The following is a 21,904-nucleotide window of genomic DNA, read 5'->3' on the forward strand; positions in this document are numbered from 1 at the left end:
CATTTACTGTCTTTGACACTCTCTCTACCTTGGCTTCCAAGAGAGGCCACTCCCTTGCCACAGCTAGTACCCTACCACTTAAGCCATGTCTCTAGTCCAGCATTTTACTAGTTAATTGGAGATGGAGCCTCATGGAATTCTCTGGCCTGGCTAGCCTGAAATCAAACCATAATCTTCCAGACTTCAGCCCTCTGAGTATCTAAGATTACAGGCATGAGCTACCAGCATCTGGCGCTAGTCCTGCTTTTTGCAGGTTATTTTGGAGATGCAATCTTTCAGACTTTTCTGCTCAGACTAGTTTCAAAGTGCCACCCTTGAGACCTCAGCCTCCTAAATAGTTAGGATTTTGAAAAAGGTGGTGGTAGTTGTGGGGCTTGAACTCAGGGCCTGGGTACTGTCCCTGAGCTCTGTTGCTCAAGACTAGTTCTCTACTACTTTGAGCCACAGCTCCACCTCCAGTTTTCTGGTGGTTAATTTGAAATAAGTCTCACAGACTTTCCTGACTGGGCTGGCTTCGAACTGTGATCCTCAGATCTCAGCCTCCTGAGTAGCTAGGATTACAGGTATGAGCCACCAGTGCCTGGCTAGTAGTTAGGATTAAAAGCATGAGCTGGCTGGATTCTTTTTACACTTTAATTTCATACACTAGCTGCCTCTTCAACCTCCTCACCTATCCATAGCTCCTTAAGAAGTTAGTCTTTTGTATAGACTCATCAAGGCCACAGTTCCTGTCTGACAAGGAAGTCAGAGATATGAAACAACCTAGGGTGGCATTATGAAAGATACCAAATATGGTTAAGCACAAAATGACATGATTTGTGCTAAGGAGGTTTATGCCAACATTCTAGACTTGCTACATGCAAGTATAAAACTTCTCTAAGTAGGGACTAGATGTGAGTAGTTAACCGGGGAAGTAATCCTAGGAAGCACCAGTAGGGGTCAGGTGAGTAAGGAAGCCAACCAGGTAACTGAGCAGGTACTCAGGGAGAATGACATAGCTGAGCAGCTGGGGATCCACCCCCACTGAGAGATGGTATAACACCCAACTAGGAGTTTTACCATCTGAAGAGCAAGAAAGCTAAAGCATTTATCCACCAGCTCTACCTCCTCTCATCATCAGCTGTATAAACTCTTCCCTACTTGGGGCCTGCCCAGGAATGAGCCACTGACACCTGGCTGTGTCTTGATATTTATTTGTTTTTTGTGCTGGTCCTGGGACTTGAACTGAGGGCACTGTCCCTAAGCTTTTGTGCTCAAAGCTAGTGATCTACCACTTGAACCATAGCTCCATTCCCAGCTTTTGGGTAGTTAACTGGAGATGAGATTCTCATGGACTTTACTGCCCAGGCTGGCTTTGAATCACAATTTTTCAGATCTCATCCTCCTGAGTAGCTAGGATTAGTCATGAACCACCAGTGCCTGGCTGTGCCTTGTTTTAAAAAAAAAAACAAAAACAAAACTGTTACATGGGGACAATAAAAGTAGCAAGCCTGCACTGTTGTTTTAAGGATTAAATGAGTTCATACACATAAACATACTAAGCATGCAATACATATTCACTCTATATATCTTTCTCTCTCTCTTCTCTTCCATAATCACACATAAATCTCAAAATCATTCCCAGGCTGGGGATATGGCCAGTGGCAAGAGTGCTTGCCTCGTATACATGAAGCCCTGGGTTCAATTCTCCAGCACCACATATATAGAAAACGGCCAGAAGTGGTGCTGTGGCTCAAGTGTCAGAGTGCTAGCCTTGAGCAAAAGGAAGCCAGGGACAGTGCTCAGGCCCTGAGTCCAAGGCCCAGGACTGGCCCCCCCCCCCCAAAAAAAAAAATCTTTCTTTCTCAGCTGAGTCAACCAATAGCAAGCCTACACTGTTGTTTTGAGGACTAAATGCACTCATGTACACAAAGAGCTCAAAAGGGCACACAGTACACACTAGGCATGCATATATATATTTCTCACTGTCTTCTCTTCCATAATCACATGTATACTTCAAAATCATTCTTTCTTAGCTGAGCTAACCATGAGAGGGGTCAAGTGGTTTTCCCAAGGTCACATGCTCTGTGAGAGACATCAATGTACCCTGAGGCCAACAGGACTTCCATGAAACTCTCGAAGAATTCCTGAGGGCATTTTAGGAGTGCTGGGGAGAAAAACAAATAAGTAAATAAAGTAACAGCTGTCTTCTATTGCTTCTAACAAGTCAAGATTATGATCATGGAGATTTTAGCAGGCTTAAAACTATAAAATCTCCACTAACTAAAAGTAATAGTTTTTCCATTTCAAGGCAAGGTAGTTGGGGACTTCCAAACATCCACATAGACACTATCTGATCTATCTGTACTGAACATAATTTGGAATACCAGATTGAAAACATGCTCATAAAATAGGCCCCCCAAAATGTGATTTGTACATCACATTACAGTCCTTTGATCTCTCTTGATACTTCTTGCTCAGGATAAAGTACTTCTGTTGTGCAGCCTGACAAAATTTATCTTCTTCCTGACAGCCACGAACTTTTTAAAGAACCATCTGAAATTCAATGAAGATATCTAAGTGTGGGGTCCATATTTAGCTTGAAGTCACCAAAGAACTTGAGAGCGTGGACCTGTATTCTTACACAGTAAGAAGTTCATTTACTTCCAGAATCTTCCTTGTTAGCTGAGCAGGGAAAGTAGCATTCCTTTGACTCTTGAGTAGCTGACTGTAGTTCTTCCCCCCACGGCTCAGGGCTGAGGACTCATGTGAAATGAAAGTTGCTGAATAAGTAGAATTTTCTTAACAAGTAGAAACTTTTTCTTTTTTTCATCTATGAAAAAAATACCTGGACATTCTGGTTAGAAGGACCAAATTAGAAAATAAGGTTTTTGCTATACACCAGGTCCATAAAAACATGATTAAGAGCCTGATACCCTAATACCAGGCTGAAGCCAAATGTCTTTTATTTGGAATGGTAAGGGTGAAGCCAGATTTCCAAGACATCCTCAAGAAGGTAAATGTGATCAATGTATTTTACAGCAACCCATACATCTCCATCTATGAGCAATATTCTTATGTGTTTCATGTCAAGATGGACATAAAGAGCTGAGGATATAGCTCAATGGTAAAACTCTTGCCTAGCATGTCCATGTTCAAGGCTCTAATTTTAATCACAAAAGAAAAACATCTTCAAAGCAAAATTAATTTTAAGTCAATTTTATTTAAAACCATATATAAATAACACTCAGCCCAAGAGAACTGCAAAGATTTCTTTAAACCATGATAGTCCAAAATGACTAATACTTATTGCTGATTCAGCCTACAATATTGTCCCTTTCCAAGCAGCAGCGCTGTCTCTAGAAATGTTTTATGGGCATCTCTTTTTTTTTTTTTTTTTGCCAGTCCTGGGCCTTGGACTCAGGGCCTGAGCACTGTCCCTGGCTTCTTTTTGCTCAAGGCTGGCACTCTGCCACTTGAGCCACAGCGCCACTTCTGGCAGTTTTCTGTATATGTGGTGCTGGGAAATCGAACCCAGGGCTTCATGTATTAGAGGCAAGCACTCTTGCCACTAGGCCATATCCCCAGCCCTAGGGGCATCTCTTGTGGGCATTAGAGAATCACAGAGCCACCATTCATAGCCCTGCCAAGAGTTGCTTACAGTGTAGCAAGAAACACAGGAAGCATCCAGAAAAGACAAAAGGCTCCACATCCATACTTCTACCTCAATAAGACCATCACATTCTAACAAATGAGCTACAGGAATGTTTAACAATTACATACTATAACCTGACATCATCAAAAGGAAAGACTTGTTTTTATGATCTGGATCACAAAAATAAATACTAAAGGCATCATTATAATTATAAGAACTGAACCTAAGGCCTTTTTTGGCTAGGGGTAACTCAGTAGTAGATCTCCAGTTCCAAAGGAAAGGTTTCATTTCCTTCATTTATATTTACATCCATTCATGTTTCTACCCAATTGAATTAAGAGAGAAGAACTTAACTCCAAGCCAACTGTTCCATAATTGTGCTGTCCTAAATGAATGGATGGCTCGTCGTGTTCTAGAATTTCTCCACAGTTCCATGTCCTGATGTCAAGCTTAGCAGTTTTTACTGCTAAACCGATGTACAAATTCTGATAGTGTATAGACAGCTCCCCATCCCACATCAGGATCCATGCTGATGAAATCGTCCAGGTTCATTTTGGAGTCTGGAAAAACATATGAAAGAAATGTCTGCTGAAAACACAATCTGGGGTGAACAGCAAAAAAAAAAAAAAAAAATCCAGGAAAATAAGAGAATGGGAAATTATTCAAACAGATAGGGATTCAAGATCATTTGAGATTCTTGCTTCAAATGCATGTCAATCTAATCATGACAAAACATCACACACCCACTGATATTGTCATTTTCATAGGGATTACACTGAATCTGTACATTGCTTGTGGTTGTACAGTCGTTTTCACCACACTATTTCTGCTGATTCCAATGTCATTTTTCATGGAAACAGAACAGTGAATTCCAAAATTTATTTGAAAGTACAAAAAGATCACAAATAGTCAAAACAATCTTGAGTAAAAACAGCAATACTGGAAGTATCATAATACCTGAATTCAGATAACACATACAGAGCCATAGAAACAAACTGCAATGGTACTGGGCTGAAAAACTGCCCTAAGACCAATAGAATAGAAGAACCAAAAAACACATCTACAGACAATCGGGTTTTTGACAAAGTCACCAAAACATATGTGACAGAAAAGACAATCTGTACAACAAATAGTGTTGGGAAAACTGGATAACCACATGTAGACAACTGAAACTAGATCCTTGTCTCTCATCCTGAATAATAATTAACTCAAAAATAGATCCAAGACCTCAAGCTTTGAAACTGCTAGGGGAAAACAGAAGAGAAAAAAAAACCCTTGAAGACATAGACACAGGGAACACCTTTCTGAACAAGATTCCAGCTTCTCAGGAAGTAAAAATAAATGAGATTATATCAAGTTAAAAAGCTTCTACACAGCAAAGGAAACAATCACCAGAATAAAAAGGAAACCTACCCAGTGGGAAATATTTGCCAGCTATTTATTTAAAGCAATAACATTCAGAACACATGAAGATTCAGAACTTAAAACACCAAAAGAACAAACAATCCAGTTAATAAATGGACAAATTACCTGAATAGAGAGGTCTCAAAACAAGCACACTGGAAGAAATGTTAAACATTCTTGAAATAAAGGAAATGCAAATCAAAACTACACTGAGATTCTCGCATCCCAATCAAAATGGAAGTTACAAAAAAAAACAAAAAGTAACAAATGCTAGTGAGAATAGGAGAAGAGAGGAGGAACCTTTACACACAGTTGGAAGGAATATAAATTTGTACAGCTACTGGGGAAATTAGTATCAAGGTTCCTCAAAAACTAAAAATAGAACTTGCTATAGCACTCCTGGGCAAATACCAAAGGAATTTAGTTAAGTCAGCATACAACTAAGCTACCTGCACACACATATTTATATCAACTAAAATTAAAATAATGTTTTTGTGTGTGTGTTGGTCCTGAGGCTTAAACTCTGGGCCCGTACACTGTCCCTGATCTTTTTGCTCAAGGCTAGTGCTCTACCACTTGAGTCACAGTGCCACTTCCAACTTTTTCTGTGTCATTTACTGGAGATAGGGGTCTCACGGACTTTTCTGACCATTCTGGCTTCAAACTGCAATTCTCAGATCTCACTCAGCCTCCTGAGTTGCAAGGATTACAGGCATAAGCCACCAGCACCTGGCTTAAAAATAAAAAGTTTTGAAAACCCTTTAAAGTGACCATAGTTTTATTTCCACCCACTGAATGAAACTGAATAAAGTTGTGATTATTAATGCATGGGGGAGGGGCGTTTCTAACATTTTTATTAGTATATATAGTTTTACAGTGGGGATTTCACTGTGATATTTTCCATATATGTAGACAATATACCTTAGTCAAATTCACCCTCTCCATCGTCCTCTCCATCATCTACAGGTTTATGGTTCTGATTTCCCAAGTGTATATGAAGTGCTTCAATCACATTCACTCTCACCCTTCACCCTGCCCCTCCCACCAGAAACCATCCTCCAGCAGAACCTGCCTACCTTCCTTTCATTCCTAACTTCAAGTGGTTATTCACTGTACAAAATGGTTAGACATCCACTTAAAATCTGTTTCTTGAACACTTTTTTTTCTTTTTAAGCCTTTATTTTTTGTAAAACAACACTAAGAATAATTCACATTTATCTGAACTTCTAACATATTCCTTGAATAAATGACAGAGTTTGGGCTGGGAATGTGACTTAGTGGTAGAGTGCTTGCCTTGCATGAATAAAGCCCTGGGTTCAATTTCTCAGTATCACATAAACAGTAAAGGGTGGAAGTGGCGCTGTGGCTCAAGTAGTAGAGTTGTAGCACTGAGCAAAAAGAAGCCAGGGACAGTGCTCAGGCCCCCAGTCCAGGATTGGGCCAAAATAAATAAGTAAATAAATAAAGCTCCAGGACTGGCCAAAATGAATAAATAAATCGTTTGAGGTAGTCAATTTACCACATGCCAGAACATTACAATCTGGTTAAACCTCCTGAGAAGTCAACACCTGTATGCCACACTTTAGTATAGATTCAGTCAAGTTCAGGAAGCCTGTGATGAACTTTAGCTACATAAATATAAAGCCAAAAAGGACTGCACCCATCAGAAATCTCTCCTCCAGCAAAGTGACCTGACCTGTCACCTCCACCTGTATACCATTACCTACAAGGCTTAACCACATGCTCATCATTTTACTCATTTATCCTATGATGAAGATAAAACTGGCCTCAGTCTAGGGGCAGTAGAACACCAGCCTATAAGGGCAAGAATCTGAGTTCAAACTCCACTTCTGGCAAAAACAAACAAACAAAACCAGACTCACTGGGTAACAATGACAAATTAATTGTATGTTAAGAGGCTAGCCAAAAGAGTACCCCATGAACATTCATCAAAAGCAAAGGACTAAACCAGACATGTGCTTCAAGCCTGAAATTCTAGAAACTTAGAAGGCTGAGATTGAGACAGTCATGGGAAAATTTGCCCCACTGGGCAGGATTTCATCTCAACCAGTTTTTACCCAACTGGGCAAGACCTCATCTCAACCAATAACTACATGTGAAGTTGTGTGTTTATCATCCTAGCTTTGAGGGAGGCAGAGAGCGGGAGGAATGAAGTTCCAGACCAGTCTAGACAAAAGTTCATGAGACTCTATCTCAACAGAAGCAGCTCTCACAATGGGCAGCACGTAGCTACAGCAGGAAGCTGAAATAGAAGCCTCTTGGTCTACATGCACGTTGAGACATGAAAGACCAGCACATAAGGGTCGGAGGCATGACACAGTAGTAGAGCATCTGTATAGAAAAGACAAAGCCTGGTGTTCAACCTGAATACCATCAAAGCAGAAAAACAAACATCCATGAAGAAGCGGCAAATGGGCTAATAAGGTCATGCTTACTAAATGCCTGTCATTTGCCAGGCAGCTCTTACGTTGTCTAAAATAAAAATGAGTTACAGCTAATATAACACTACCCAAACCAGGCTCTGTATAGTAAGTCACCTGAAACGATGAGGTAGGCCCAAGAAGTCTTCTCCAAAGGCAGGTGCTTTCCTAGTTCTAATTACGAGGGCGGAAGCAGATAGTATACCAGAAGCAATCTCACCTAATTTATTTGAATTATATAGTAAGAGCTTTTCAGAGAGCCTTCAACCTCAGTCTGAATACTCTTTTCAATGTTCACTCCCTTCAAACAGCTCTACCTTGATGAATTATTAACAAACACTACTGCTACTAATTTCCCAGAATCCTTCTTAGCTTCCAGAGTACTTCACTAATGACTGTACAGGAATGTGCCAGGATGATCTCACCAATAAAGTGGAAGGTTGTGAATGGCTTAGAATCATAAATAATGCTGTAGATGTGTATGAGTGCCAGGCAACAGAAATAGGGCTGCATCTTCTTAAATCTCAGGCAATTATCAATTGGATGGCGGCCTATAAGTGTGTAATGAACTAGTGATATAATAAAACCTGTTGACTCTCATCCCCCTCAAACACAGATTTATTACAAGGTCACCGAAATGACATCTCCCACATCATAAGGATGCAATGGAAATTTCTGTCACCTTAACAAGATGCTCTATGTCCCAGCGGTACTTCTTACCACTTTGAGCCACAGCCCCACTTCCTAGCAGTACTTCTAATATGCAGAACATGTGCTAGGGCCATGGGCCTACTGCTCAACTCCTTTCCTCTGTGGAGTTCTTAGGCCCTGCAGTCCTATTCTCTATGCCTCAGTATCTGAATCTAAGAAACACGCAGATCTAGCCCTCCCTCTTGACCTTGACTGTCCAGATGGCTGGTTTACTAGTGATGGGAGAGAAACCCCAAGAAGGCACCTCTCACCTTCTGTTTCAATGCATGGATAGAGTGGAGGAGGCTCCCTCCAGTTCCCGCTGGAGTCTTTCATGTGAGATCGGTCAGAGGCAAAGTTCTTCAAGTAAGAATCTGCACAGATCACTCTAAATTTCCTGCAGGTAAATCAATACATGCTTATCTAACTTAGTTTTTATACGCACTAATTCTCTATGACAGGCACAAAACCACTCGTACATTTTTATGGCCTTGTTATCTATTAAGAAGCCATTGGGGCTGGGGATATGGCCTAGTGGCAAGAGTGCTTGCCTCGTATACATGAGGCCCTGGGTTCAATTCCCCAGCACCACATATACAGAAAATGGCCAGAAGTGGCGCTGTGGCTCAAGTGGCAGAGCGCTAGCCTTGAGCAAGAAGAAGCCAGGGACAGTGCTCAGGCCCTGAGTCCAAGCCCCAGGACTGGCCAAAAAAAAAAAAAAGAAGCCATGGAAAATGAAATCCAAAAAGCAACAAAGATACAGAAACAGATCTGTTGCCTTCATTTACTCAGTAATGCAGCAGGGCAGTGGGTAGAATCTTCCAATGTTGCTTTCATAGCCGTCAATTTTGACAGCATGAGTCACACCCCTCTCTCTCTCTCTCTGTCTCTCTCTCTCTCTCTCTCTCACACACACACACACACACACACACACACACACACACACACACACAAAAACAAGGGTGTGGGAGAAATCCCCAACTTCTTGGTCCTCAAGGAAAAAAAATATACAATCAGTGCTGAGGCCAGGATAAGTGAACAGTACAAAGCAAATGCAAAGGTTAAAAAAAAAAAGTAGGAAATCATAAAGGTCTTACGCAGAAAACCAAGAAATCATGACTGGATTCCCTTACCTCCTAAACTGTGGGTGAATGTCATCATCAGACTTAAGAGCATCCTCTACGTAAGTGTGAAATGGGCAGGGAAATGGCAAGAGGGTATCCAGATCATAAATGAAGCTCTGTCCTCCACTTGACTCATGAAGCAAAACAACATGGTAATCCTGAAAGGGAAATCGCTCATGTTAACACAGCTACTCTAGGAGAGTGATTTCCATGGTTCAGGATCAAGGTACAAATGTGATCCAAAACCAGCTGGAAGCCCTCCTTAGGAAAGTAAAAGGAAACAAACACAAGACCCTAACAACAGACCAACGTGCAGTGATAGGGAAACAGCTAAACAAATAACGGAATGTTCATATATATGTGTTAAATAGGCATCCTTTGACCCAACCATTTTACCTCTAGGAAACTATCTTACAGAAAAAATAGTTGGCCATAAGGATATAAAGGTACAGACACACACACACATACACACACACACACATACACACACACAGAAAATTTGTGAAGCATTAATAGTGGTAAAAATTCTGAAACAACCCAAAGTCTATTATGAGATGAAATGGTACAAAAATGATACAAAAATTAAAATTAGAATATTAAAAATAAGCTATAAGACATATGACAGGATACTATGCAGCCACCAGAAATAGTAACTTCTGAGGAAAATGGCATCATTGTCTGAGGCCAGCCCAGGAAAAGTCAGTGAGAACTCAACAAATAAAGACAGTGGTGGTACATTCCTATAGACTTAGCTACATGGAAGGTAAGAGGTTCAAGCCCAACTCAGGAGAAAAACCCTAACTGAAAAACAGCCAAACCAAAAAATGGCTAAGTAGCAGAGTGCCTACCTAACAAGCACAAAGTGGAGTTCAAATCCCAGTGTGGAAAGGGAGAGGCTTTCTTCTAAGTTGACTGATCTCCAATAGTGTTATGTTGGCAGAAAGCTTACTAACCCTCCAAATTATTAACAAAGGGAACTTCTTGAAGTTAGTATGGAGAGAGAACGTTGGTTTCTAGTTTGTATACTTTTTCAATTAAATCTTTTTTTCAAAATTCAAAATAGAGCAGGGAGCCAGTGGCTCACACCTGTAATCCTGGCCTCTTAGGAAGCTAAGATCTGAGAATCATGGTTCAAAGCCAGCTCAGGCAGAAAACATATGAGACTCTCATCTTCAATTAGCTACCAAAAAAATAAAGCCAAAAAAAGTGGAGCTGTAGCTCAAGTGGTAGAGTGCTAGGCTTGAGCACAAAAGCTCAGGGACAGAACGCAGGCCCGAGTTCAAGCCCCAGGAATGGCACAAACAATTAAAAAGTCAACCAACTTGTTTGGCTTTCATGTGTAGCCTCTCAGCCCATTCATGAAGGGGGGAAGGATAACAACAGCTTCCACGCCAGCTCAAGGGGATGTAGATGCCACTTGTCACTCTTCCCAGACACAAGAAACTGCCACCACCAGCCAAGGGCCCAAAAGATCTCAGGATTATCAAGGAATGTGCGTGCAGGCTGGTACTTCAGTCCGTCTGGAAAAAACTGCTCACAGGGCACACCAAAACAGCTTCTAAATCTGACCACCTCTGTATCACCACCTCACGTGCTATAGCACCTCTGCATTTATAAAACACTTTGCAAAAGTATTTTCCCTTGAGCCTATTTTCCCTGTGGAAAAAGGCAAGAAACTGAGACTAGAAGGCTGCATGCTCAGAGCCGGTATGCTTCCGGAGCTGCAGCCCCGTCTTTTGAAAGTAGAAATAGCACTAACAACAGACTGTACTCCCTGTAGTCCTCTTCCTCTGGATAAACGAACTAGGAGCCGCTGCCCCTCTAATGGCCTCTTTCCCTCCACTGGGCCTGCTTCCTCCATCACTGTGACCTTTGCCCTGTGTCCTTACCTACTCCAGATCCAGGCCTTTCTCCTCCAAGATACTTTTTCTAATCTTTCCCACTCCCTGCCAGAAAATATCTTCAACTCATTATATAGTTCCTTTGTTTCTGGCTTTTTGCTTGTGCTGGTACTAGGGCTTCAAGGCAAGGCCTGGGTGTTGTCCCTTGGATTTTTCACTCAAGGCTAGTGCTCTACTTGAGCCATGTTCTCTACCTCCAGCTTTTTGGTGGTTAATTGGAGATAAGAGTCTCACGAACTTTCCAGTCTTGGCCAACTTCAAAACTGCAATCCTCAGATATCAGCCTCCCAAGTAGCTAGGATTACAGGCTTGAGCCACTGGCGCCTAGCTTTATAGTTCTGTTTTTATGTTTTTACTTTTGTTTCTAAGTAAATAATCCTTATTATGAAAGATTGCTGTTAAACTACAGCTACAAGAATGAAAAAAGTATATACACACATATGTATACATATATTTATATACATTCTACCTTATATGAAATACACGTAATCTCAAAAAGATCCACATACTACTAATTTTCATAGGCATTTCCTCCCAGTCCTCAAGTCTGTTTTAGCAGAGCTCACAGAACACCCTGGGGTCACGAGGAAGAAGGCAGCAGAGGCTCCTGGAGTGGCTGTCTTACCCAGATCACAGGTCCATTCCCAGGTCTCGCTTGCTGTTTCCAGATAGGAATCTACAAAATACAGCAATATCCATGAGTGTCACTTAAACTACTTGTAGATTCTGCACAGCCACACACACACACACACACACACACACACGAGAAAAACTATTTCTGAGCAACCAACAATTACAATGAAAGACTATATAAGAACAAATCTAAATCCTTCCAAGTGTAAGTAAGTACTGTTAACACAAAAGCTCAGACCACAATCCTCCTGATCTCTGCCTCCCGAGCAGCTGGGATTACAGGTACGTATCAGCACCCTTGGTCACGTTACTAGTTTTCAGAGAACATTTTAAAACAATACTAAATCCATGATATATGTAGCTTCTAAGGTCATCCTAAATCTTCCTTACTTGAGGTTTGTGTTGTTATTTTTGTTTTCTGCAGTGCTAGGGATTGAATCCACGGCCTCATCCATGCTAGGTAAGCACTGTACCACAGAGCTGCATCCCTGTCTCATTTTCTTCCTACAATCAATCACTTACCAACTTACCATCTTCCTCTCATTTGATATGAAGACAGCATAGCACTCTTGTAAAGGACACCGTTCATGAGTTTTGATGTATTCACAGAGCTTCCAAATATTTTCCTCACTGAAATAAAAAATTGTTAATATAACTAAAAGTAAATATTCTGTCTTTCAAAGTTTGAACAGAAGAGTGATGATCTTTTGCAGGACACTAGTGGCTCACACCAGTAATCCTAGCTACTCAAGAAGCTGAGATCTGAAGATCACAGCTGAAAGTCAGTCTCTGAAGGAAAGCCCACAGGACTCTTATCACCAACTAACTGCCCCAAAAAAGCCAGAAGTAGAGGTGTGGCTCAAGTGGCAGAGCACTACCTTGAGGGGGAAAGAAAGAAAGAAAGAAAGAAAGAAAGAAAGAAAGAAAGAAAGAAAGAAAGAAAGAAAGAAAGAAAGAAAGAAAGAAAGAAAGAAAGGAAGGAAGGAAGGAAGGAAGGAAGGAAGGAAGGAAGGAAGGAAGGAAGGAAGGAAGGAAGGAAGGAAGGAAGGAAGGAAGGAAGGAAGGAAAGGAAGGAAGGAAGGAAGGAAGGAAGGAAGGAAGGAAGGAAGGAAGGAAGGAAGGAAGGGAAGGCAGGCTCCAAGACTAGCACCAAAAAAAATTTTTTTAAAGGATGACATTTTAAAAAATATAATAGTAACTGTAGGCCCTAGCACAAGTAGTAGGGCATCTGCCTAGCAAAAGGCCCTCTGTTCAGATCACAATATGATCCCTACACACACACACAAAAATCATTGGGAATGACCTGAAACACCTTCTTATCCAATGAACTGGCTAGCAAGAGTCTCCTTTAAAACATCTCCTCAGGGCTGGGAATATGGCCTAGTGGTAGAATGCTTACCTTATATACATGAAGCCCTGTGTTGGATTCCTCAGCACCACATATATAGGAAAAGCAAGAAGGGGCACTGTGGCTCAAGAAGCAGAGTGCTAGCCTTGAGCAAAAAGAAGCCAGGACAGCACTCAGGCCCTAAGTTCAAGCTCCAGCACTGGCGAAAAAAGAAAAAAAAAATCTCCCCAACCTGTCAGCTGACCTGCACCATGAGCACAGACCTCTCTAGACACACACAGCTCCTAGGTAGTTCTTGTGGAGGAAGACAGATTAGAGGCAGAATGCTATACCAAGACACTAGAATCTTTGGGAAAGACTTGAGACACAGAAGAAATTCCAAGTGGGCCACAAACAAAGAAGATAAGATATTCTGAACTTCCTGACAACTCTGAGCTTCTGCTATCTCCTCTGTAAAATGTACAATCTCAAAGAATATGGTAGATAGTCAATAAACATTGGTTTACTGGGTTAATAAGCCTTGGGTTATTAACATTGGCTCCCTGCTCACCTCAGCAGGCAGGATGGATGTTTTGGGAAGAAGGCTCCTGAATACAAAGATCAGGAAATGTTATGTAATATTCTAGAGGAAGTTCTGGGATTTCCCCCAAGGCCTTCCAAAAAGTAAGAGATATCAAAATCTAATTTTGAGAAAATATTTGCCTGTCTGGTCTATAAAAGTTTCTAGAGAATTTCATGTAAGCATCATCAAGAGCCTATGAAACACTGTGCTAAGTACATGCTTGGAAGATCTGGTAAATTCAAGCTTACAGAGAAGAGGCATATAGGTCCAAACATAAAATCTTCTAGAAGGCTTCAGAAGATCCATACAGAAAGCAGAAAGGAGTCTGGTGCCTTGTTGCTCATGCCTATACCCCTAGCTACTCAAGAGGCTGAGAGCTGAGAATCACAGTTCACAGTCTGTGAGACTCTTACGTCCAATTAACCACCAAAAAAGTTGGAAGTAAAGCTATGGTTCAAGTGGTAGAGCACCAGCCAGGAGTGCAAAAGCTACAGGCCCTGAGTTCAAGCCCAGTATTGGCATCAAAAAACAAAAGATGGGCTGGGAATGTGGCTTAGTGCTAGAGTGCTTGCCTAGCATACACAAAGCCCTGCGTTCAATTCCTTAGTACCACATAAACAGAAAGAGCCAGAAGTGGTGCTGTGGCTCAAGTGGCAGAGCAACTAGCCTTGAGCACAAAGAGGCTTAGGAGCAGCACCTGAGCTCTGAGTTTAAGCCCCAGGAAAGGATCAGGAAGAAAAGAAAAAGATTCTCATGTCTTGTGCAGGGCCAGCCTTTGACACAATTCTGTCTATGCTCTCCTGCATCGCTGGGATGATAAGCACATATCATCACACCCAGGTTATTTGTTCCAGCGGGGTTTCATCAACTTTTTGTACAGACTGCCCTCCAACCTTGATCCTCCCTAGCTCCCCCACAGAGGAGCTGAGAACACAGACACAAGCCACCATGCCCAGTCAAAATCATCTGCTATTTGTGCATCAGCTCACTCCCTCCAAACGTGCCAGCTTCTCTGCTGAAGGTAAGACCGCCTTATTCGTGGGTCTACTGCACATGGTTCTGACCAAGCAGAAAATTAATTTCAAGAACAGATATGCATGCATGCACTGTGCAGCTCAGCTGATAAGTTTGCAGGCCATAACGGTTATCATTCCGTGGTGTGTGAATCATTGTGAAATCTGTTGTGTTTCCCTGAACTTAATTTTGTGAAGATATGCTTCCAAAGTAAAGCAAATGGTCCCAGGCACAGTGACTTATTCTTATTAATCCCAACTACTAGCGTAATGATGGGGAGGACCACAGCTTGAGGTCACCCAGGGCAAAAAGTTTATGAGATCCCATCTCAATAAATAGGATTACAGTTCAAGTCAACCTGGGGGGGGGGGGGGAACTCCACAAAACCCTGTTCAAAAAATAAGTAAAGGGGGGCTGGGAATATGGCCTAGTGGCAAGAGTGCTTGCCTCATATACATGAGGCCCTGGGTTTGATTCCTCAGCACCACATATACAGAAAATGGTCAGAAGTGGCGCTGTGGCTCAAGTGGCAGAGTGCTAGCCTTGAGCAAAAAAGAAGCCAGGGACAGTGCTCAAGCCCTGAGTTCACGGTCTAGGACAGGCAAAAAAAAAAAAAAAAGTAAAGGGCTGGGAATATGGCCTAGTGGCAAGAGTGCTTGCCTTGTATACATGAAGCCCTGGGTTCAATTCCCCAGCACCACATATATAGAAAATGGCCAGAAGTGGTGCTGTGGCTCAAGTGGTAGAGTGCTAGCCTTGAGCAAAAAGAAGCCAGGGACAGTGTTCAGGCCCTGAGTCCAAGCCCCAGGACTGGCAATAAATAAATAAATAAATAGATAGATAGATAGATAGATAGATAAATAAATAAATAAAATAACCTGGTGCTGGTGGCTAGAGCCTGTAATACTAGCTATTCATGAGGCTGAGATCTAAAGGTGGAGGTTTGAAGGCAACCCCAGCAGGTAAGTCCATGTGACTTATGTCTCCAATTAATCATCAAAAGCCAGATGTAGAGCTATGGCTAAAGTGAGAAAGTGCTAGCCTTGAGCACAAAAGTTCAGAGATGATGCCCAGTCCCTGAGTTCAAGGTCCAGGACCAGCATATAAGAAAAGAAAAAAGAAAAAGAAAAGAAAAGCAAGCAAGCAAAAATGACTGGGGACATGACTCAAGCTGTAGAGTACCTGCTTATAGCAGGGTCAAGGTCCTGAACTTATACTCTGTACTGACAAATAAATAAATACAAATGTGCTCCCCAAAACCAAAAGTTAATGTGCTTACTTTTAAGTGATAAAATGAAAATTTGAGATTTGTTGAAAGGTGGCGAGTCTCTAGCTAAAGATTGATGGCATTGTGGGAAAAATGAATCAAGCATCCACAAAACAGCAATCAAGTCTGAATTCAGAGCCTTAGCTTATTTCTCCTAGGAACCATAGAACAGCAAGGTCTGCAAGGACATCAGGCAAACCAGGGTACCGTGTTCACAGTATACTTCCTTCTCAAAGTCTCTACATCTGTTTTACTGCTGGACCTTCCTCTAATATCCACAAAGCTCCCATCCTTTCTCTTCAGATCTCTGTTCATTGGTACCACATTAGTAATTTCTTCCTTAAGTATCCTTATAGGAAAAGAATGTTACCATCTTTTCTCTCTGCCCTATTATCTAATGACCTTACACCATCAAACATGGTTCATTTGTCTGCTTTCCCCCCCCCACCAAAATGTAAGATCCTTAAGATCTGACCACTTGTCTGTTTGTTTTTGACCTGTACCAGTACTTGAACTCAGGACCTCACTCACTCTGCTTTCACCCAGCTCACGGCTGATGCTCTACCACTTCAGCCACACCTCCACTTCCAGCGTTTTGGTGGTTCACTGAAGATAGAGTCTCTGAGAATTGAGTTCCTGGGCTAGCTTTGACCCTCAATGTTCAGACTCCTGAAAAGGTAGAATTATAGGCATGAGTCACCACTAGGTTTAGAAAATTTCCCACTCAGACCTCTCCTTGATAGGTCTTATAACTTTTTGTGGTCAGTCATGGAGCTTGAACTCAGGGCCTGGCAGCTGTCCCTGAGCTTTTTCACTCAAGGATAGTGCTCTACCACTTTCAGCCATAGAGCCACTTCCAGTTTTCTGGTGGTTAACTGGAGATAAGCGTCTCATGGACTTTTCTGCCCCGGCTGGCTTCGAACTGCAATCCTCAGTTCTCACCCTCCTGAGTAGCCAGAATTACAGGCATGAGCCACAAGAGCTTAGCCCTTCTAACTTTTATTTGCTATAAATTAAAAATGTCCCAAGTTCCTGGGGCCAAGTCCATCATAGCTGACAAGGACAGCCGTGATGTGCCTGGGAGAAAACACATTGCTGGCACCAAAAGTCTCCTAAGATTTAACTTTTCACGGGAATGTATAAGCAAAGGACTTCAAAGGAGGCCATCTGGCAGGATCTACGTTAAAAGGCAACCTTCTGACCCTGGTCAAACAGATGGCAACCAAACGGACCAAAAAAGAAAAAGAAAAGAGATTTTTAAAAAACCCAGGATGTTTAAGAAAGGAACAGGAACCCAACCAACCACTATAATCAGCAAAACAAGTTCCAGTCAAAAATCAGTCACTCTGACATCAAATTGCCCTTTCACTGATAAATGTTATTATCACCACACTGTACTGGGAGGAGAGGCGGGGAGGGTGCCCATACTGTGGATTGAACTCAGGGCCTGGACACTATATCCCTTAGCTTTTTCCACTCAAGGATAAAGCTCTATCACTTGAGCCACAGATGCACTTCTGGCTTCTTGGTGGGTAATCGGAGATAAAAGTCTCTCAACTCTCCTACTTGGCCTAGCTGTGAACCATGATTCTCCCTCAGGTCTTAACCCCCAGTAAGCTTCTCATGGTTGCTTCTGGAACATCAGTGAAGTAAGGACCTAGCACAAACCAACTGTCAATTTACAGCAAGAAGGCAGTGCTTGGACTGGAATCTTAGAAACTTCCCCTTAAATGCCAACAAAACAAAAAACCCAAAGAAATCGATCATAGATCTCTATGAGATGACCTGCTCTCCTCTGTGGGGACATATTTTTCTTTCTCTTAATAAACTTTTTACAATTCTGTGTGTGTGTGTGTGTGTGTGTGTTGTGTTGTGTTGTGTGTGTGTTTCGCCAGTCTTGGGGCTGGAACTGAGGGCCTGAGCACGATCCCTGGATTCTTTTTGCTCAAGGCTAGCACTCTACCACTTGAGCCACTGCACCACTTCCAGCTTTTTCTGTTCATGCAGTACTGAGGAATCGAACCCAGGGCTTCATGCATGCAAGGCAAGCACTCTACCACTAAGCCACCTTCCCAGCCCAAACTTTTACAGTTCTTAATAAACTCTCTCCTTGCCGGAATCCTTCTGCAGCCTGATACAAGAAACGAGAAAGCTGCGCAGACCTCGGGTAACCACCGCATCTGGTGCCAGGAGGGCCGGAACTGGACTCCTGGCTAAAAGCTGAGCGACCTTGGGGAAATTAACACACGCTCTGGTATCTCCGATGTCGTCCCAATTTAATAGATTCAAAACAAACTCTCTGGTGTCTCCGATTTCTTCCAAATTTAAATAGATCGGCTCGCCAGTCGGAAAGCACACAAGGTCCTGCAGTGACTAAGGTTTCCTGCGCTCACCCTCGCCCTCCCCCCCCCCCAATTCACCTTCCCCGCCTCCAAGCCCTGGGACCTGCCAAGCAAGTCCAGCCGAAAAGCGCCAGGCGGAGGCCGGGAGCGCACCACCGCCGGCCCCGCTCCATGGCCGGCTCGCAGCCCGCGGCCCGCAGCCCACGCCCAACTGCGGAGCCCAGGCTCGAGCCCGCGCTCCTCCATCCCACAAATCGCCAAAGCAGGCCTGGGAAACGGGCCTGGAGGAGGCGGTGCTCCGCGGCCCGCGCGCCGGGCCGGCCCCCTGCGCCCGCGCCCGCATCCTCACCAATAGCAGCTGCTGTAGACACAGGCCTCCCGCGCGGGGCAGACCGGCTGGTAGCGCGCGGCAGCGGCAGCGGCGGCGGCGGCACTGGTGGGGCCGCCCCCCTCCATGGCCCGGCCCAGGGGAGCTCACCGACGCCACCGGCGGGAAGAAGTTAGCCAACCGGCCACGGTAGACGCCGGTTCAAGGGGCAGAGTGGGCGGAGCCTGGGACAGCGGAGGCAGTTTCCGGGTGGCGGGGCCCAGGACATGGTGGGCGGGAACTGGGCGGGGCGAGCGGCGCCTTGAGGATGGAGTGCGTGGAGCTTTTGAGGGGGCGGTGCCAGTTCTCGGTGGGCGGAGCCTGGGCGCTGAAGTGGCGTGGTCCTGCGTGGGCGGAGCCTGAGCCGGCAGAACTGGGCCACGTGAGGTTTGGGGGCGTGGTCGGGGTGTGGCCATCGTGACGGGAGGGTAATTGCGGGTCAATGGCCTTCGCCCGGGATGGAAAAACCAGATGAGACACTAAAATAAGAGAAGCTGCGGGAGCCCGGGAAAGAGGAAAGAGGTTGCTGAGTCCAAGTAGAAGTGCATTAGGGATCGCACTCCAAATCTCGCTATTTTTAAACTTTTTTTTTTAATTTGGAGTTCTGTATATATCGGGTCGGAACTATCAAACTCTTGATATAGTAAGGGGGGAAAAATGTTTTAAAACTTTTGCGTTGATCATTTGTTTGCTGGCATTCTGAAAGGGAATAAATGATATTGAGAACTTTGACTTGACACTTCATAACCTTTTGAACTGTCTGTGCTTGCAATGAACACATAGCTGCCCGTTATAAAAACGGCAGTTCTTCCATTGTTTTATAAAACAATTAGACCACCAACAGTCAGGTTGTTAAAGACTCATCTATGTCCAAATACACCCTTGATCAAGGGAGTATGAACTCGGCTCAAGTTTTTCCTTCCTTGAGTACTCTTCCTTAGCCTTTGGATAAACTAAGTTATCCTTTTGTCATGGTCAATTTTTTGGGGGGGAGTGGGGGAGTTGGCAGTACCAAAGTACCAGGTATGAAACTCTAGGCGTAATGCATACTAAGCAGGTGTTCTACCAATGAACCGCAACTCCAGCCCATTTGTGCTCTGGTCCTTTTTTTTTTTTTAACTTATTTATTTAGTTGCCAGTCCTGGGGCTTGAACTCAGGGCCTGAGCACCATTCCTGGCTTCCTTTTTGCTCAAGTCTAGCACACTGCCACTTGAGCCACAGCGCCACTTCTGGACGTTTACTGTATATGTAGTGCTGGGGAATTGAACCCAGGGCTTCATGTATATGAGGCAAGCACTCTTGCCTCTAGGCCATATTCCCAGCTGCTCTGGTTCTTTTGAGATTAAAAACTCACTCTCTGCCTAGGCAAGGAAGTGGACTTTGCTCTGTTGTTTTTTGTTTTGTTTTTTAAGCTTTTCATTGTTGTTAAGAATCTCATGGCTGGGAATGTGGCTTAGCAGTAGAGGGCTTGCTAACATGCATGAAGCCTTGGCTTTGATTCTTCAACACCACATAAACGGAATAAGCCAGAAGTTGTGCTGTGGCTCAAGTGGTAGAGTGCTAGCCTTGAGCAGAACAAGCTCAGGGACAGCGCCCAGGCCCTGAGTTCAAGCCCCAGGGCTGGCAAAAATTAAAAAGGAAGGAAGGAAGGAAGGAAGGAAGGAAGGAAGGAAGGAAGGAAGGAAGGAAGGAAGGAAGGAAGGAAGGAAGGAAGGAAAGAATCTTAACACCACTGAGCCACTAGCTCTGGCTCATTATGGTAATTCTTTTTAACTTTCTCTGTTTAATCTACTGTCCTTTCTGATTTTATGGTTGGTCTCAAGCTACTATAGGACTTGGGGGCCAAACCAAGTAGACTCTACCACTTACTAGCTGTGTGGCCTTGGGTAGAGTTACATCACACCCTTGTGCCTCATTTTCATCAATAAAATGTATCTAATGATCATACAACCTACCTCACTAGGATTGCTACAAGCAATGAATGTGTATATTTAAAGCACTGAGAATAAGTGCTGGCACCTAATAACATTAGCCACCACGATTTCTGAAATAATCGGCCTACAGAGGCTGAAAAATGAGGCCCTATCTGATGACTACATTTAAAAGAATGGTTCTAGGTTCCTTAAGAGATATTCCTGGATTATAGAAGATGCACAGGGACACTTCTACGCAATTTTAAATAAATTTTCTAAGAAACAGGACTCTATCATTAGGTGTTGGCAAGAACCAATAGGAAATTCTCCTGGCAGTGTTTACCTTTCTTGGGCAGGAATTTTTTGTTAATAATTTTATTGTTATTATTGAGGCATTGTACAGAGGGCCTACCGTTTCACAATTGAAGTTAATATATACATTTCTCTTTTGGACAATGTTACCCCTTCCTTTGCTTTTTTCTCCCACTTACCCCCTCCCATCCCTGTTGGGCAGGCATTATAATAGGAGGCTAAGGCCATCCTAAATCATCTTTTTAGCCATATGTTCCTAAAAGCCATATTTGTTGGTCAAGTCCTGTAAGACAGAGATTTCACTGTGTGTGCCAAGAGTGCTCAGTACTCCATAAAACTGACAACTGCTTAGTTTTACAATTAGGATCATTTTCATTATAGAGCTCTGTGAGCAGAATACAGGCATTGTGACTGGTATAATTCTTTCTTGAATGAATTGGGGGTGAGTAGGCTACAGATGAGGTTGCTGTAATAAAGAAACAAAAAAATAGTGACATAAATGAGATATGAATGTATTAATAGCCTGAGCATAAACATCAGTGCTGATATGGCATCTTTACAACGCCAGGCTCCTAGTATTTTGTAGTAAGGCCATACTGAATCTTGCCCTGGTTGGCATGGTTGACAATGGCATATCTGCTGTTTGCATTCAGTCCAGCAAAAGCTGGAGAGAGAGAAGAGGGAGAAATTTATGCAAAACTTTTACATCACTTCTGCTCACATCCCACTGGCCACATGATTCTGACAAGATCCCACTCAGGGGTTAGGAAGAATGGAAAACATAGAACTTTCTTTTTTTTTTGGGGGGGGGGGAAGTTTAGCTAATTTGAGTCTCAAGGAAAAAAGGGAGAATGAAATGTTGAGAAAGCCAGCAATGTCTACCATACTGTACATTCATTATGCTTCTAAACTTTTTCTTATCAGCAGTAGTTATTTTTAAAATTGGAAAAA

The 21,904-nt window shown here is 43.1% G+C and overlaps 1 protein-coding gene across 1 annotated transcript; it reads right to left on the minus strand.

The window, feature by feature from the left end:
• Positions 1-3,546: 3,546 nt before the first annotated feature.
• Ntaq1 (N-terminal glutamine amidase 1) lies at positions 3,547-18,901 on the minus strand. Its single transcript, XM_048358948.1, has 6 exons — positions 18,710-18,901; positions 12,358-12,457; positions 11,820-11,870; positions 9,303-9,451; positions 8,442-8,566; positions 3,547-4,194 (listed from the first exon to the last, which is right to left on the minus strand). Exons 1-6 carry the CDS (start codon positions 18,814-18,816, stop codon positions 4,085-4,087), a joined length of 642 nt encoding a protein of 213 aa, XP_048214905.1. The 5' UTR covers positions 18,817-18,901; the 3' UTR covers positions 3,547-4,084.
• Between the last annotated feature and the right edge of the window lie 3,003 nt (positions 18,902-21,904).

The sequence above is a fragment of the Perognathus longimembris genome, chromosome 12 (assembly GCF_023159225.1).
Source record: "Perognathus longimembris pacificus isolate PPM17 chromosome 12, ASM2315922v1, whole genome shotgun sequence".
Taxonomy (NCBI): Eukaryota; Metazoa; Chordata; class Mammalia; order Rodentia; family Heteromyidae; genus Perognathus; species Perognathus longimembris.